We start from the raw sequence: 19803 nt of genomic DNA on the forward strand, positions 1-19803 counted from the left end.
TTTCTGTTCCCCATGGGGGGTTGTTATTGTATATCTACTCTCCCTGATCTTAATGTTTAATGATGGTGTTTAATTGTGCCGAGCAGGGAGAAAAATGTAGCAGAGCCGAACACCAAGATAAAATATCATATGCACACTTGTATTCTCATTCTATCTATTCGTGATCTGACTGAAATCTGTATAGTAACACACACACACACACACACACACACACACACACACTTTCACTACCAATAGCCAATGGGTCTATCTACAGTAGAAAGAGATGGTTTGTTGATGAAAGTTGAAGAAAAGCTGCTTGGAAAATAGTTTATTTAAAAATGAATCAATTGATAGGCCTATAGAACTTTACTGAAAAACAAGCATATTATTCTTCCTGGCAGATCCTACAGTAGGCTTGGGCATTCCCCCTCTCAACACAAAGTTAAGTTTCATTTTCCTGGGATATTTGCTTGTAGTTCAGCTCCACCTAGTGTCTTTCTGTTTTAAACAAGAGCTTGGGAAATCACATAATCCAGTAGCAAGAAAGCTTATAGGACAACTTTAGTTTTTTTTCAACCAAGGTTCATATTTTGGGTTATTAGAGAAAGTAAAAGATGAGTATTATTATTATTTTGTATTTGCTGCATTCTTCATTTGAGCGTTTTTAGCTATTTTTTTTTTAGCAAGCCACACCCCTATTGCCCTTGGAAACTTGGAAACAGAAACCTAAATGATTACACTGTGAGCAGCACATTACGATGCAAGGTGATCGAGTTTCTTTATTACATTGATTTACTGTAAAATGATATGTATTTACATTTCTGTTACTGTATGACACTGTAATGTTAAAGGTCATAAAGGTTATTGTTATTGTTTATCCCTCTGGCAGCTACAAAGATAACAATGATTTGCCTTTTTTCAGATGGCTACCATAATATACAACCTACTTGAAAGGCACAGACTGGAGTCTTATTACAACCAATTTATTACGTTTGGTGTGAAAGATGAGCGAGACTTCATTGATAGTGTAACAGATGAAGATTTAAACAACATGGGTAAGATTATTGGATATAAATGGCCTAGGCTAAATGCATGTGAAATTGTACATATGAGTCAATAACTGTAGTGAAAAAAATAAGCCCTATCTCTTCATATGTTTTTAAGAAATTAACTGTGTGCATTTTAACAACAAAAACTTATAGTGGGATTGTATTTATTTTGTACTGCAGTGCTAAAGAGAAATGTTCATCTCTTAAGTTAAAAGTTGTAAATGTACTGTAGGCTATATGAAATTAATAGCTTAGACAAGTAACAAGTTATCTAAAAGTCTGTCAGTCCGTACCCTGCACGTCCCTGCAGTAACCTTAGGCACGAGTCGAACAAAGTATTTGTGTTCAGTGTACGCTATGCTCTTAGCCTGGCGCAGCCAGACTTCATCCGCCCCTAATGCCCCGATGCGGATTATAGCCTACGCAGTTCAGCGCAGTGGTATAGCTATTAGTATCGCAACGCGAGGCTACTATGCTCTAGCCTTCGGGACATCTGGCATGTATTTTGCTAACCAATAACACATAACAGTGTAGAGGCGCCGTCGCTCCAAATGTGGTGACTTCCTACGCCCACTACAAAGTTACAAACCCCACCACACATTTAGCCTCGGTCCCAGGCTCACTTAACTACGAAAAAGAAGAGCCTGGTCACAACCTAGGACAAATAAGCTATCTAAGGCAGGACTTCCGCCGTGTAACCCCCCCCCGGAAGTTAACGTTTTTTGACCAATCGCCGCGTTGTGTTCCCGAAAATGTATTCCCGCTGAAATGATCATTGGGTGGGGACTAGTAAACACAGCCGCACCGCGTGACGTAGTTATCTTACACGCAACACTTCCGCCACTTCCGCTTAGTCTTTTCAGCGCACCTCTTGCCCAGGTGCCACACATTAGGGCAGTCAATCTAAGCTAAAAAGGGGTGTGACCCAAAATAATTTGTAATCGTTCAAGTTTTTTTTTATGATCCTCCTTTAGGGTCATCCAAATAACATTAAAAATTGTAAATTAAATAATATTATGATAAATAATATTCGTGGATCATGGTAAATTCAGGGGTTGAAATTTGGGGTACCATTAACAACCATTATATGGCTACATTTTCAAAATGTCATTATGCTTTAAGTAGCATGTGACGTGTTTTTCATGATTCATTCCAATTCCAATGAAAAACTAGGGGTTTTTCATGATTCATTCCAATCAGATGAATCCATTCCAAGCATTAGTTTTGCACAAAAACTCCTTGGGCTAAAAACGGCCATAGCCATTCATCACAAATGTGATGAGATCAAGTGGCTATGGACTAATTAGTGTAAAATTATGCTTTTTGGCATACAATCTAAAATGACACATGCTTTCCCGGTCTTAATGGGTTAAGCAAAAGATAGCGATAGAAAGTAGAAGAGGAACCCTTTCTACTGCTAATGACATTATTGCCTTTTACATTTTAAATACATATTTCCAGGCTTTACCCAAGTGGAGAAGAATCGTTTTTTTAAAATGAGAAACGAAATTGGAAGATTCAGATCCCCGGAGAACCCGTTGCAAATGGAGTCATTTTGCATCCAGTACAGATACCCCCATTGTCCTGAACCAAAATGTATCAGGGGTGAGTAAATGGCATCCACGAAAGCCTATCTTTTAAACGGTAGCTTTGCGTGAGCATAACCAGCTGTTGAATGTTCTTCGTGACAAAGGTTCTATGTTCTTGTTAGTTCGCATGAACTATTTATTTCTATTCTTTAAAATGATTTCATTGTGATGCATTATAAAATGATCAATCTGGGAACCCATATTATTCCATATCATTACTGTATATGAGTGATTGATGTTATAGATATTTGTTGTGGAAATTCCCTCATGTTAGTGTGGTTATACTAATTTCTACTCAGATATGGACCCTGCACAAAACACAATTGAAGATCTGATGTTAAGGATCTGCCACCATGAACACGTTGGGAATTCAAAAGGTGTCTGCCTATACACAGTTGATGGGATGCCATTGACTGATGACCCTTTCTTCAACACATGTAAGAATGTCTTGACCTTACATTTGAATAACTTTAATATTGCTAATGATGTTATTTTATTATTATTATTTTTGTAAGGATCAAAGATTAGTCTGGCACATCTGACCTCTTGAAGGTATCAAAGAGAAGTAGAACCACACACTATAGCTCCCTTTGCCAAAACATTGGCAATACTAATCTTTGTATGAAATGATACTGTCTGAAGGCTACCTACTAAATAAAACATTCTTAAAGGATCATACCGTAGCCTAGTTTGGTATGTTTAATCCACTAGAGCCAATCCACTAGAGCCAATATGCCCATGTGGGGTTCCCTCAGTCCTTGTCACTTTTAAGCCCTTATATGGTTATGATAGGGCCAATAGACAATATACAGTATAATTGACAATAAAGTAACATGTGCTGATTTCTTTCAATGAACATTTCTAATCTACAGGGACCTTAAAAGACCGACACATTGAAAATGGAGCAGAGTTGTATGCAATATTTACACCAAAGCATAACCTAAAGCAATCCCCTGCAATGCAAAGGCTAGAAGCTCCTCAAGTCTTGGGAGAAGGAGAAGATACTGTTCGATGCCACGTGATGCTGAGGGTGAGCTGAACGATTTAATGGTGATGATGTGACTAGTGATGCTGAGGGTGAGCTGAACGATTTAATGGTGATGATGTGACTAGTGATGCTGAGGGTGAGCTGAACGATTTGATGGTGATGATGTGACTAGTGATGCTGAGGGTGAGCTGAACGATTTAATGGTGATGATGTGACTAATCGAAATGTTATACTGTTTAACAACTTATACTTCTACTGTCATTATTTAAGTAAGTAAACCGCTGGGGACGCTAGGGGGCGTGTTCTCTCCTCCGTGTCATCAGTGCCCATACCTGAGGCGGGGTTGGCGAAAGGGCCTTTCTGTGTGGAATTTGCATGTTCTCCCTGTGTCCCCTAGGGTATGTACCCTCACAACAAAATGCAGTAATCCTGGTCTCTACACTTAGACTAATCATTGGTTAGACCAGTCATTAGTCCTACAACCTATCTCAAACCCTAACCCTAACCTCCCACGGGGCAGCACACCTAAACCCAACCTTAACCCTCTCCCAACCCTTAACGCACCCCACACCGACCTTAATTCGGTCGTCTATACCCCTCACCAACCTTATGTCTAACCAATGCTATGTCCAACCAAAGGATGCCTCCCGGCCAGCTGGGGTGCCTGATGGAGGGGAAAGGAACTGGTCGGAATAACGTGTTCCTTCCACACGATATGTCCGGCCGGGAAAACTCCCCACTGTCAGGTGAAAAGAAGCAGCTTGGACTCTTCATGCATAGAAGGAAGCATGAGGTCAGTCCGCTGCCCCCCCAGGTTGGATTACATTAGATAATGACACTGGGTGAAAAAATGGGTGAGTTGTATGCATGTTACATGCATGTAGAAAAGACAAACCCAGTGTGGGAGGCCATAGAACATCAGCACTGTCTCCTTTCCCATATTCTCTCTCTCTCTCTCTCTCTCTGAGGAAGAATAAGGTGCATGTGTTGGGGTCGGTTGATCCCTTAGTGATGGCAAAGGGGATAATGGCAGCTCGCATTAAAGTAGAGAATGCCTACTACAGTCTGGCGGGGGACAGTGGGGGTGTTTGTACAGGTGTGGTGTGTAGGAGAGGCATTATGCACGGTCACTATTGACAGCACCTTACAAGTTTTATTTGTCTTCTGTGATTTTAAATGTCATAATATATAGGTGGTTATAATCATCTGGCTGTCATGTTTATCATTAAAAAGATTTAATAAAGAGGTCTTGAAAATCAAAGAAATCTAGCTCTCTCTCTCTCTGTCACTTGTGTGTGTGGGCTCCAACGTGCTTGGTGCCACAGGCACTGGTTACAGAACCTATCATCGCTCATCGTGTGGATGCTCAAATAATTATTGTTACAGTTATAGTTGTCGTGCTTGGTGCGAACAGCTCTTAACTCACCACATTTCATCATAGGGAAACTTTGAGATCAAAGTGGACTTGGCAAGTGACACGATCAACAACTTGAGACTCAAACTTGCAAATGAAAGTGGAATCCCATCTCATGTTCTCCATTACAGGTAATTTAAAATCATTGCCATAAAGCATGAAAATCATTAAATAAGTATGCCTATACATTACCTACTGTATAATGGAAACACAGATTAAATAACACTACCCAAATCCTATGACTCGTAAAAACAGAAGCAATATATATTTAAAAGCAAATATGGCAATGTCTCAATTAAAATTGTTTAATTATACAAGGATATTTTATACAAGAAAGTTGACCCCAACTGGCTGCACTAACAAGGTGGTTGCAATAAAATATTTACATTTATACATACATTTTTATTTCATGTTTGTGAATGTGCAAAACTGAATGAAAAAAAGTTTGTCCCATTCTAGTTGACTATAGTTTATAGGCTACCTTGTGATGTTTGTACAGTTTCTAGCCTAACCTTTTTCTGTGGAGGGATATACAGTATAAATGTACAAAATACAAATTAAATTAGTGTGATTTTATAAATAGGATACTACTTAACTACTATATACTTTCCCCCCTTTTTATTCAGTGGTGAACATAGCAGTAGTGAAGACACACTGCAAAGTTGTGGTGTCTCTGAGGAGTCCACGGTGTACTTTACTTTGTCCACATTTTGCGGAGAGACTCCAGAGACCAATGAAGTCTTCATCAATGATGTTGTGCCATCAGTCCAGCAAACACAGAAAGGACTGAGTGTGTTCTTCTCCTCACTTTATGCAATTGTAAGAGTACCATTGTGTCTTATTATTTGCCAATATACTGTATAGTTTTTGTCCTTTCAAATAATCATCTAACTCCTGATGTGTTTCTTCTCATTAACATCAAGTCTTTCCTAGCAAAATAGCAAAGTTACTAGGTAGAGCAGGTCGTCCAATGATCCGTAGGTCAGTGGTTCGAATCCCGGCTCTTCCTGTCCACATGTCAAAGTGTCCTTGGGCAAGACACTGAACCCTATATTGCCTCCAATGAGTCGGTCAGTCCTAGCTTGCCAGTTGCCACCATTGGTGTGTGAATGTGGGAAGTGAGGATGCTGGCGTTCGCCACTTCACTTCCCACTGTATGAATGAATTAATGGACCATTGTATAAAGTGCTTTGAGCACTTGGAAAAGTGCTATAAAAATGCAATCCATTATAAGTAACATGCAAATGTAGCATGTTTATGCTATGTTTTTATTTCTGTTTCTTTTTTTTTTTGAAAACGCGAGATTCTGGAGAAGGATTCAAGAAAGTGGTTGCATGCATACGAAGACTCACTGGATGCATCCCTCTGGCTCAAAGTCTGTACCAGTTGCTCTGCAGGAATGAGCTTCTGTCCTGGACACAGAAGGTAAACTATGAAATGGTATAATCTTGCAATATTTAATGATTAATTCATTCTACTTTTACATGTACTGTAGGACTCTTAATATTTATTGAATGGAATCATTTTTATACAGTGGTTCTTTAGTTTGCATTCATAATGGGGAAATATGTTTTCTCCTTTAGATTGCCATTGTTGAAGGCTTGTACACACTCTTTAGAGAACTTTTGCCTGCACTGGGAGAAAAAAGAGGTGACAAGATCATTGAGGACCTTGATGTCTTTGAGAATTCAACGTTCTGCTGGGCCTATCTTATCTCTGAAGCAGAGGTATGTAAAGATTCCACCTGTGGTGGTGAGCGTTTAAATACCTGATAGTGCCGCTGAGTCTGATAAAAAGATACGCTGTATTTTCTATGCAACTACAAAACAAATGTTAAAGTATCCCTCATTACATGTTAGTTTTCTTCATGGTTTCATCACAGCACCCATCCTGAGACAATATGCGTAATGAACTCATTGGTTTTGAGATATTTGTTTAACAAATCTCATGCACTTTATAGTCACTAGTGTAACTATTTTGTATATCTAAATATATGTATGTATTTTACTGGAATGTCTGATTTGAATGTCACCATTTTGCATGGTGGTGCATGTCGAGGCAAGTCTACCCAAGTGATTCAATTGTTCAATTCAATGGTTGTTTGCAACTACATGCATCTACCGTCTACAAGCGTCTACCCACAATCATTTGGTTGCAAGGAGTTGTATGATGACCCACTGGTGTGGTTTGGGCTTTAGTCATTGTTGAAGTTCATAAATATCACTAAGTCTCTCTCTTCTCTTCCACATATCGCTACTGACCGAGAGATAGAGACACCATCGTCCATGTCTAATTAATCCAGCATACATGTATAAACGTGACATGATTTTGAGCACACTCGTAGCAGTGATCTTATGCCAAGTAAGATCTTTATACTCTCTTGTTCTGGCAGAAAGAAACATCAGAACATGAGAACTACGCACCAATGGATCCTAGATCACAGGAAGGCGTACGTTTCAGTGACCCAGTCAGAGTACCTGGCGTACCAGGTGTCTTTGAAAGATCATATGTCCTCCAGAAAATCAAAGGTAAATGCAACTCTTGCCCAACATGATGGCTTTTTATGGACGGCCAAAATATTCAGTAGAATAGTAAATCATCATGACTATATTTTATACTAGACATCATGGCAAGACATTCTTGAAATGACAATCTGCATACAGAGCTAAAAATAAATGGTGTATTGCAATTACGTAATATTATGATATCAAAGACAATGTAAAAAATAAAATACAAATACAGCAGCAGTGACATTACATCGTGGAGGTTGTCCAAAAGAGGTTAGACATTTGGGTCATGTATCCTCAATAAAGGGAACCAAATATGAATGTACTGTATGTTTCCACAAACTACCAATACAGTAATTATGTAAGCAGAATTCTTAAACAGATCCTTTACAGTAAATTAAAATGAAAAACAAAACTTTTATCACTAACATACTGTACATATTTTGTCATGAACATTCTTGCTATTAAAGATTAATTTCAGAGCAATTATATTTTGTTTAGATGGAGAGAAACTTCCAAACTGCAGAGAGAAACTGAGAGAAACGTCACTGAAGAGAGCAACGGACATTGAGAAGATTTTACTCAGTGTGCCTCCATTCTTCAGAACATACCATCTTTGGATTGACCATGCCAATGTGCCAGGTCAAAAGTAAGTGTGTGTGTGTGTGTGTGTGTGTGTGTGTGTGTGTGTGTGTGTGTGCGTGTGTGTGTGTGTGTGTGTGTGTGTGTGTGTGTGTGTGTGTGTGTGTGTGTGTGTGTGTGTGTGTGTGTGTGTGTGTGTGTGTGTGTGAGAGTGTGCGATGACTACATATTTTCATTGTATTGCATGAAGTGTGCATTCAGTGTACTTACTGCATTTCTAGTAACCATTGGTGTTGAATTCAAGCTTTCAGATTGAAATTGAGAAGACCTTTGGCAGTATGACAGAAGGAATAAAACCGTTCCCTCATCTGATGGTGACTCCACCACTACTTCTGAAGGATGTAGGACTGGATGGGCCACGACTTGTTCTACTTAGTGAAGGTACCTTTGAAGAGGGACACACAAATGAGAGCAATAAGGGAAACATCATCAGCAGCATACAAATGGCATATGTATATACTGTATAGTGCATATGTAATAATCATTATGAGTACTCTTTGAAACCAACCCAATAAATGATTGTTAGCCATAAGGGTCTGTTGAACACGTTTTTCCTCCCTGGTAGATGAACTTGGCGTTTATGTGGGTAAAGACAAAGGAGCCCCTGAGATGATCAAAGTGTTTAGTTGTCTAAGTGGTGAAGTAAAAACTGTGGATGTCAACGTGCTGGCAGCCAAGTGAGTATTCCTTTATTCTTTTTGTAGTGAGACAGTTTGTTTGGGTCTGATGTCATGGTATCACAGTCACATTTGGGTGTAGCTGCAGTGGGAACTCTATATATGATGATATCTCTATCTATGGTTATGTCTGAGTCATAGTGGACTCTAGTATATATGGTTATGTCTGAGTCATTGCGACCGGCCCGCCCGCACAATTTAAATATAGGATAGGATGCCATATATGAGGACAATTTTGTATTCAGAACTCTGTACACAGACTGTGGCTCAGGAGGTAGAGCAGGTCGTCCAATGATCCATGGGTCGGCGGTTCGAATCCTGGCTCCTCCTGTCTACATGTCGAAGTGTCCTTGGGCAAGACACTGAACCCCAAATTACTCCAGATGTGCTGGTTGGTACCTTGCATGGCTTCCGCCGCAATCGGTGTATGAATGGGTGAATGTAATGCACAATCTATGTAAAGCGCCTTGGATAAAGGCGCAATATAAATGCACCATTAGCTTTGGAGTCATGTGATCAAGATGTAAGTCAGATGTTCAAATTCCATTCTAATTGGCTATGACTGCCTTTCAAAGTTTGCGAGCCCTGGGTAAACTCTGGTGTTTTTGACCATGTTTTTGTTTTGATAAATGTCTCTCAAGATCTTCTATATTTTTTTTGTTTTTTTGTTTTTGTATACAAAGAACTGGAGACAGCAGAGTGGACCATAATACATTTGTCACAAGCAGGACTCCAAAAGAGGCAATTCTGGTAATGTTTACAATATTTGTCTTTTGCTGATTAATTTCTTGTAGTACTATAGTATATTATTGTCAATATTGAGTATAAAAATTGCGATGTTGCCTGATATGTTTTGATCGGGATGTGGGAATCACATGGCTACAAATTGCAAGACACGTTTTAGTTATAGACAAATTCAGAAACGGGTCTCATGGTCGCAGCTTACGTATTTCCTGTAGGCGGACTCGACATAGCTGCAGGGTTTAAACCCTCACCAGGCGCACCTCTTCTACTACAGTGAACGCTAGAGTGACTGATGTTAGTCTGCCTCAAACGTTACTCTTTTACCTGCTTTTTACTAACACTAACATTACAAAGATGCCCAGAACATCGAGATGAACCTGTTTAGTTTATAGTACAGGAAATATATGGAAATACAGGGTCAACCTCAAAAAAACAAACTCAGCTGATTTTGCATCTTCAATATATCCTGAATAACAGAAACAAAGTTGCCTGGAATTGTCTGAGGGGAAAGTGTTGAAAATGGCCTATACAGTATGGCCACCATTGACATCCTATTATAAGGCAATATTTTCTAAATTTCCTTATGCTTTGAGTAGCATGTGACATATCAAACTAGGGGGTTTTCATGATGCTGAAACCATTCCAAGCATTAGTTTTGCACAAAAACACTCATTGGGCTCGATTTTGCCATAGCAACTTGCTCAGTGATGATGACAGCACATTACATTATTACTGGACTATTATCCAATAATAATGGCTGCTCCAACAGTAGTGGCAACATTCCCAAAAGATATCCACCGCGGGGTCTGAGACCAGAGCCATTGAGTAATGGTTGAGACGAAGCAGTGAAAGGTCCTGAAAGATACATAATGTCAGTCTTACCCAATACCCAATCTTTCTGTTTTATGAACACAAGGCTGCCGTACTTTATACCTCATACTTTAAATGCTTAGTAAGAGGTATAAAGTACAGCAGCCATGTGTTCATAAAACAGAAAGATTGGGTATTGGGTAAGAAGGTTATGTATCTTTCAGGACCTTTCACTGCTTCGTCTCAACCATTACTCAATGGCTCTGGTCTCAGACCCCGCGGTGGATATTGTGACGTTCCGTTTTTTTTTTTTTTTATGTTGCCACTACTGTTGGAGCAGCCATAAACTAAACAGGTTCATCTCGATGTTTTGGGCATCTTTGTAATGTTAGTGTTAGTAAAAAGCAGGTAAAAGAGTAACGTTTGACTTGAGGCAGATTAACATCAGTCACTCTACCGTTCACTGTAGTAGAAGAGGTGCGCCTGGTGAGAGTTTAAACCCCGCAGCTATGTTGAGTCTGCCTACAGGAAATACGTAAGCTGCGACCATGAGACCCGTTTCTGAATTTGTCTATTGACATGCTTCACATTTTTCCTCATAATAAAAAAGACACTTTTTGTCCATGTTCTTTTTCATCTCATTTCATTAGGTACTAGTGGATGCAAGCGGCTCTATGAATCAGAACTGTTATGGAAGTGTGGATATCAAGAGGATTGATGCAGTAAAAGTGCTCTTTGATAACTTTGCCACACGGACCATGGCTTATGATTTCCATCATGTAATCGGCCTTGTGAAGTTTGACTCAGAAGTGAAAACCCTCCACACATTCACAGAAACTCTGGAAAAATTCAAGGTACTACTCGTATTACTGACTTCACACATCCTATTTTCTTGGGGTATAAATAAAATAGATTCAAGATTAAGGCACATATAAGTAAAACTGCCTGCCAGTGCTAGTATTGTATTTAAAGATGGAGTGCTGTGATTCTTTTCCTCCTAAAACAAGATTTTTGTGTAGAGAAAGTGTTAAAATTATGTTTTTGTGTATGTTAAATAAACATCTATTGGCAAGGCCGCGGGAAGATATTTACAGTAGGAGGTGCCACCAGTTCATTAATTGTCTCCACCAGGCCGAAGGCATGGGGAGAGAGTATGTTTTGCACTCCGTCCGTGTGTGTGTGTGTGTGTGTGTGTGTGTGTCCGTCCGTGTGTCTTTCCGTCCGTCCGTTACCAGCTAATCTCTGGCACCGTTAACCCGGTCGATGCCAAACTTTGCACACACACTCCCTGGATGCCAACGATGAACCTCTGCCCCACATTTTCCAGAACGGCCTGTTATAGTGCCACCATGAGGCAGCTTTTCACATGTTTTACCTAAAACTGCACCGATCTGCGTGAAACGTTGCATGCACACTCCCTAGAGGCCAAGGACAAACCTTTGACCTGCATTTTCCACATCTGCCTTTTATAGCGCCACCAGGAGGCCGACTTTTGTAAAACACATTTTTTTATATTACTCCTCCAGATTCTGTCCAAAAATCTCACAAATCGTTACAGAGTATCTCTATGGTCATGTGCTCAAGTCGGATCTGTCCCATATTTCATATTCCATCCTAATTGGCTATAATTGGCTTTCACAGTTTGCAAGATTGCCCCGTTTTGAACAAAAGCCTCAAATCATGAACGCAGCATGCAATTTACGTGAAATCTTTCACACATCTTCCTACTAGGCTGAGGAATATATCCCACCCTTTTCACATTGGCCTGTTATAGCGCCACCAACAGGTTGATTTTTGCAAAACACATTTTTGGAACAAAATGCCTCAAATCATCCAATTGCCATCAAAGGCAAACATGTTTATATTACTCCTAAACATGTTGCCAAACATCTCACACAGTCCTATCCTCCTGGTGGAGACCTGTGCCCAGAAGGGCACTTTTTCTAGTTAGGCCTGGTTTGCCTGGTGGGTGGTGATCCACCTGAACTGAAACCGCACACACAGCTGTTGTTGTATGTTAAAGAGGGAGGCGTTAGGGAAGGGGATGTTATTGTGATGTCACTATATCACTGTCATTTCGATTTGGCCTTTTGACCTGGGCCTCGATTGGGCCTTTTGAGAAACCAAAAATACACAGGGAAGACATAGTTCAATATTCTAACCACACCTGGGGGTCTATTAGAGTAATGTTAACTCCATAGACACATACAAAACAGAAAAAGTACTTAATACTTACAACTATTATAATTAGTTAGCAGGGAGGGAAAGTTTATAAGGCATCATGAACGGGTCATGATGCCTTATAAACGGGCAAACGGGTCGCGCCGCGCCCGTTTGCGCAATTCTCGTCTTTGAATTGACTTTGTATGTAATCGCGCCGCTCTGACCATCCAAGTCTGAAGGGCTTATTTGTGGGTTTTCGTGAACGATCGTTCTTTGAACACTGGGCGTCAGGCGAACGTCCAATGTTTTCAATCAATGGAACGGGCAAGCACTGCGGGATGTTTTTTTTTCCTCCACTCATCCTTCCAGCAAGTCGCACCTGTGCGACCTCATTCAATTTTAAGTATCACCCTTAATAAATTAAGTCGCATATGCGACCTAATAGGTCGCACGCTGGAGCCCTGCCAGGGCCTGTCTTGTGGTGTTATCTGTGTCCTTTAGTTTAGTTTAGTTTATTTGTACATAATAACAACAATATAATAAAATAAATACAGAAAGCAAATATTTCAATAAGAAACCAGATTAGTTACATACATGATGTGCTGGAAGTGCCAAAAAAGGGGCTTATCGAGTGGCCTTCCTATAGAAGTTACCAGTTGAGCTTAAATAACAGAAATAAAAGATATGAATAATATTGGTAAGCCTAAAGATTTAAAAAAATAATGATAATGAAAAAAGAAAAAATATTCGAATAATATCAAATAATAACATGACTAGGGTGTGTTGCCCAAGCTTATTAATACAAATTGCAGTAATTGTCTCTTAAAAGAACTGAGACTAGTACAGACTCTGATATGAGACGGTAAGTTGTTCCAAAAGGGTGGTCCTCTGAACTTGATTGAAAATTGGGCCGATGTTGTCCTGAAGAAAGCTGAATGAAGATCAATGGATGCTCTGGTGTAATGATTATGAATTTCGTTATTAAAATGGCATACATTTTGAAAACAGAGACAAGGAGATAAACAGCTACACAGCTGTTTAAACTTTGAATCCCTGCATACACACACACAGGTAGAGGAACACACTCTGTTCTTTTTGCACTTATTCTATTCTAACCACTTAAAAACTATCTCTCTCATTCTCACTCCTTTTCTTACCACTCTGCCTTTTTGTTATAGCTTGTTTCTGTTTGTCTGCATTGTTTTTTACCCTCTCTGCTAATATTCTGTCATCTTGTATTTTCTCTTGTTTGTCTTTCTATACTCTGTGGGTACTTTAAGTCCTTGTGGGAGTGACCCTTTTGATCTGAATTTTGAATCAGCCATCAGACAGAATCAAACAGACCACTCACTGAGTGATCTACTTGAGTCCCTCTGCTGGCCAGATCAAGGCTTTAATTAAAGGCCTCAGGCAGTATATATCTGCTCTCAAATCACTCAGTCACTCACTCACGGTCGCAGAGACAAGGAGATAAACAGCTACACAGCTGTTTAAACTTTGAATCCCTGCATACACACACACAGGTAGAGGAACACACTCCGTTCCTTTTTGCACTTATTCCGTTCCTTTTTGCACTTATTCTATTCTAACCCCTATAAACTATCCATTAAAGCTACCCCTCTACTCTTCAACCATCTCTGCGGTTGGTTCTTTTACTTCCTCCCTTTCTTCCATACATACTGCCCTAGTACGCGCGTGAATGAACCTTGATCCGTAGCTCATTCCGGCTAACCAACGACCACTTTAGCCTGGTGCCCAAGCCAAAGACCCGGACATCCAGACACATCTAACGAAGGAGGCAGCCTCCCAGGGTTTTGTATCAATCTTCTTCTTCTTCTTCTTCTTACTATTATTATTATTATTTTTACTATTATTACGCTTATTTCTTATTTTTATTTATCTGTGTACTATGTGTTTTCCCACCATCCCTATCCTGCCCTTTTCATGTCGCCCTAGACACTACTTCCCCCGCCACAGAAATCCCTCAAATCTCATATACCCAGCTCGTTCACCCAGTCACCACATTGTGGTGGAGGGAGGCCTTTGGAACTGCCACGCAGCTACCAAAGAGGAAATGCCTGAATTTATCTCAGCCCACGCCACCCTCAAGTCTCTGCATTTCCTTGCTCTAACCGAAACCTGGATAACCCCTGATAACACAGCTACCCCCGCCGCCCTCTCTGTTTCACACAAATTCACACACACCCCTCGCTCAACAGGTAGGGGGGGTGGTACAGGGATACTCATGTCCCCGAAATGGAATTTCCGTGTCTTAAATCTCTCTCACCTTTCTCTCACCACATGTGAATTTCATGCTATCTCAATATCACAACCAGTCCCCCTCACCCTCATTGTGCTCTATCGCCCCCCAGGAACCCTTGGGAACTTCCTGGAAGAACTAGACTCTCTGATCAGCTCGTTTCCGGAGGATGGCACCCCCCTGATTCTACTGGGTGACTTTAACCTACCTACGGCAGAGAAGTATCTTCCCGTTACGTCCCTCCTATCCTCGTTTGACCTCTCCCTTTCTCCCTCCCCTCCCACTCACAAGGCTGGTAATGTTTTGGACCTCGTGTTCTGCAGAGCCTGCTCCCCCTCCACACTCTCTGTTACTCCCTTAATTAGGTCTGACCACCACTTCATAACCTTCTCCCTCTCTCTCTCTACTCTCCCACCTAAACCTACTCACCCTCCGACCGTCACCACCCGACGCAATCTCAAGTCCCTAAACCCCTCCTCCCTCTCATCCTCTATTCTCTCCTCTCTACCCTCCCTAGAGTCCTTCCTCTCTCTCTCACCCGACCCCGCAACCACATCCTTCCTCTCCTCTATCTCATCTGCATTTGACCAACACTGCCCTCTCTCGACCAGGCCAGCTCGCTCATCCCCACCGGCCCCCTGGTTATCTGAAACCCTCAGATCTGAACGAACACCTCTCAGGGCAGCTGAAAGGAAGTGGCACAAGACAAAGCTACCAGATGATCTCTCCCACTTTCACTCACTCCTCTCTGCCTTCTCCCTCTCACTAACCACCGCTAAAACCTCCTTCTACCACACCAAAATCCAATCCTGCACTTCTAACCCAAGGAAACTCTTCTCCACTTTCTCCTCCCTCCTTAAACCCCCTCCCCCCACTCAACCCTCATCCCTCACCGCGGAGGCCTTTGCCAACTACTTCGAAAAGAAGGTTGATGATATCAGTAGCTCCTTTACCCCCCTCCCCCATAAAGAAGCACTCGACTCAACCAATGCTAACCATAACATACCATGCATGTCCTCCTTCTCTCCTCTATCCCCAGATGAGGTCCTGAAACTAGTCACATCCACTAGACCTACCACCTGTCCTCTCGACCCCGCCCCGTCTCCAATCTTCCAGACCATCGCACCTGACCTGCTCCCCTTCATCACTTCCATTATCAACACCTCAGTAACCTCAGGCTGCGTCCCATCTGCCTTCAAGTCAGCCAGGGTATCACCACTCCTCAAAAAACCAACTCTTGACCCCTCAGATGTCAAGAACTACAGACCGGTATCACTCCTTTCCTTTCTTTCCAAAACCCTTGAACGTGTTGTCTCTAACCAGCTTTCTCTCCATCTCTCAGAGAACAACCTGCTGGATCCCAACCAGTCAGGATTCAAGAAGGCACACTCCACGGAAACTGCACTCCTCGCAGTCACAGAAGCACTACATGCTGCCCAGGCTGCTTCCCACTCTGCAGTCCTGATTCTCCTAGACCTATCGGCGGCATTTGACACAGTGAACCACCAGCTGCTCCTAGGCACCCTAGCTGATCTAGGCATAGGCGGGACGGCGCTGAAGTGGTTCTCCTCCTACCTCTCTGACCGGACTTACCAGGTTTCTTGGAAAGGTTTGCTATCACCCCCCCGCACCCTCCAAACTGGGGTCCCACAGGGCTCTGTACTTGGTCCCCTCCTCTTCTCACTGTACACTAAATCCCTTGGCACCATCATCTCTGCTCACAATATATCCTATCACTGCTATGCCGATGACACACAACTGTTTCTACCCTTCCCCCCCTCTGCCACCCAGGTAGAAGAGCGCATCACTGCATGCCTGGCTGACATCTCACAGTGGATGTCTTCCAACCACCTCAAGCTGAACCCAGACAAGACTGAGCTTCTGTTCTTCCCAGCTAAGTCCTGCCCTATGCGGGAGCTAACTATCTCCGTAGACAACGCCCTGGTAAAGTCTGTCCCGACAGCCAGGAACCTTGGTGTTGTCCTGGACAGTCAGCTCTCGTTCAAAACACACATCACAGCTGTCACTAGATCCTGTAGGTTTACACTCTACAACATACGACGAATTAGACCGTTCCTCACCCAGGAGTCAGCCCAGCTCCTAATCCAGACAACAGTCTTGTCAAAACTTGACTATTGCAACTCCCTCCTTACTGGCCTACCGGCATGTGCACTTAAGCCCCTCCAACTGATCCAAAATGCCGCAGCACGCTTGGTCTTCAACCAACCAAAATTCTCACACGTCTCCCCCCTTCTCCGCTCGCTCCATTGGCTCCCGGTCGCTGCCCGCACAGAATACAAAACTCTGATGCTGGCATTCAAAGCAACCAAAGGCATGGCCCCCCCATATCTCACAAGTATGATCGTACCCTACAAACCCTCCCGCTCACTCAGATCAGCCAACGCAGGGAAGCTGGAGGTACCTTCACTAAAAACGCCGGGACAACGCTCCACACGTCCCAAACTCTTCTCCCTTCTGGCTCCAAAACTATGGAATGCACTTCCCATTGCAGTCAGAACTGCAGCCTCACTCCCAATCTTCCGCCGTAGTCTGAAAACCCACCTCTTCAGACTCCACCATGGCCCGTAGCACTTGCCCTAGCCTAGCCCCTTAGATAGCACATTATGTAGACTTAGATAGTATTTTAAACAGACTTATAGCTTGTTATGTAGACAGCTCTAGAATTGCACTTTATGTAGTCATAGCACTTTATAGTACACATGTATAATATATTATATAGTATAGTATGTATAGTTTACATAGATACTCCACTGTTACGTTCTTAGTTTACGCATGATTCATGATAACTACTTTTTATACATGTGATGTATGCCATGCTTTTTGTTATTGCTTAATGTAAGTCGCTCTGGATTAAGAGCGTCTGCTAAATGCCTAAATTGTAAATTGTAATTGTATTAATTGATTGGAATAAAACAAAATGCATATTTGAAGTTTGTTTATATCAAAAATGGGAAGAATTTTCAAAGACTGAAACAGAGGAGTGGAACTGGTGAATTTGCTAGAAAAAGTAATCATTTTGATAAAACGTTCTGGGATAAAAGTCTGGGCTTTCTAAGGGTGTGGCCCTCCAAGTTTGCGCTCTATAATTTTTAGCCCTGCAGTTGAAAAATGTTCCAGTAATTTGTCGGTTCAAGTAATTGAACATGGTGGCTTATCACATTATAATAATGACGTTATTGATTATCATTTACAGAGTATTTTAAGAAGCCTCTTTGCCAGTCGTGGATATGATGAATTCCCAGAAACTTCACTGCCAAAGGAGTTGGACAACAAAGTGACAATGACAGAGAAGTAAATTATGGAATAAATCATATTGAAGAAATTGCTCTAAATATGAATCACGTTTTAACATGTATATATATATAATTATTATTTGTATTATATATTTTTGGAGGATCGTGTATGAGAGTCGGTCTACTTTCTCTTTGCTTTGTCCTGAAAAGTTTATTTTACAGATATTAGAAAATCATACATTCATTCCAGATATTAGAAATTCATACATTCATTCCCCCATCAAGTCTCCTCTCCCTCCCCCAACACACAGTCCCCCAACACACAGTGCTCTACACAACCATTACAATTTTAACAAAGGTTTACTGTTTTCATGTAGTGCTCTGAAAAAGAAGATTCAGGAGTGTAAGAGTGGGCGTTTCATGGAGAAGGACAAACGCATCATGGAGGAGTTGAAGAGTCTGCATTGTGATCCCCATCCATTTTTCTCTATCTTTCCATCAGAGTCAGACTTCAGTAAGTGGCCACAATAGTTTCTCATGTAACTTTGGTAACTGATCAGATAATTGGTCACCGAGTTATGGCCATTTGAAGTGTTAAACACTGCTGTAGTGGCCCATATGTGTGCATTTATTTATTTTTGTATGTGCATGTGACTAATCTCATGCCTGACCCCTGAACAGTGTTTATGGCAAGTTTGGTGCCACAAATTGAGGTTTGAACTGAAACCTTGCCCAAATATGAAACCTTGCCCCTGGGGCGGCAGTGGGTCAGGGGTAGAGTGACCGGAAGATGGCACCCGCAAGTTTTCCAGTTAGAACCCAGGCTCCCCAGAGTTAGTGTCGAAGTGTCCTTGAGCAAGACTCTGAACCCCTAATTGCTCCCAATGTGCAGGTTGGTGCCTTGCATGGTTTCCTCCGCCATCGGTGTGTGAATGTGTGTGAATGGGTGAATGTAATGCACAATCTCTGTAATAGCGCCTTGGATAAAGGCGCTATATAAATGCATCATTTACCTTTTAAATATGGAGATGACTGGCATTATACTGTAGATGACTGACTGAAGTCACAGACTGGCCACATGACATTCAAGATATATTAAATATTCAGCAGTCAACCTTTAATTTTCCTTTTAAACTTTTCAGCCTTCTGGAAGCTGGCCATGGAAGGTCCTCCTGACACTCCGTATGAGAAAGGAGTCTTTGAGCTCTACTGCCAGTTTGGTCCTGACTATCCTGTGAAACCTCCTCTGGTCCGCTTCGTCACACGTGTATCCTCATTATTACACACCACTTACAGACATGAATGACCATTAATATTGATATACTGTGATGCATACATTTGTTTAATCTTAAATTGATATCATATGACAATATTGAAAACAATATATAATATATATAATTCAAAAGATGTTTTCTTAACATAAGCAAAGATACATCACTGCAACATCAACAGCGTGGGCCGCATTTGCCACAATATATTTGACCGTAACTACAACGCCCAAATCACCATGAGAGAAATCCTGGATGCCATGTATGGACTGCTCATCGCCCCCGAGCCTGAAGACCCCCTGGACAGGTTGTTTTTAAGACTTTGATTTAAAATGTAATCATGGCCAAATGGCCAATGGATGTTTATTTAACATACACAAGTAACAAAGCTGTTGTGGCAGTCTGACACACACACACACAGACCTCTGTATCGTTCCAATTTCAGTTGCCCTCTGA

At 41.5% G+C, this 19803-nt stretch overlaps 1 protein-coding gene across 1 annotated transcript; it reads left to right on the plus strand.

Moving 5' to 3' along the window:
* Positions 1-6379: 6379 nt before the first annotated feature.
* LOC306912630 (uncharacterized protein) lies at positions 6380-19673 on the plus strand (the record flags this gene model as incomplete). Its single annotated transcript, XM_079488999.1, has 12 exons — positions 6380-6447; positions 6606-6749; positions 7415-7550; positions 8031-8178; positions 8416-8552; positions 8737-8848; positions 9532-9598; positions 11053-11256; positions 18040-18137; positions 18457-18593; positions 19222-19346; positions 19509-19673. Exons 3-12 carry the CDS (start codon positions 7448-7450, stop codon positions 19671-19673), a joined length of 1296 nt encoding a protein of 431 aa, XP_079345125.1. The 5' UTR covers positions 6380-6447; positions 6606-6749; positions 7415-7447.
* Positions 19674-19803: the final 130 nt, after the last annotated feature.

Source organism: Electrona antarctica, assembly GCF_951216825.1.
Source record: "Electrona antarctica genome assembly, chromosome: 1".
Lineage (NCBI taxonomy): Eukaryota > Metazoa > Chordata > Actinopteri > Myctophiformes > Myctophidae > Electrona > Electrona antarctica.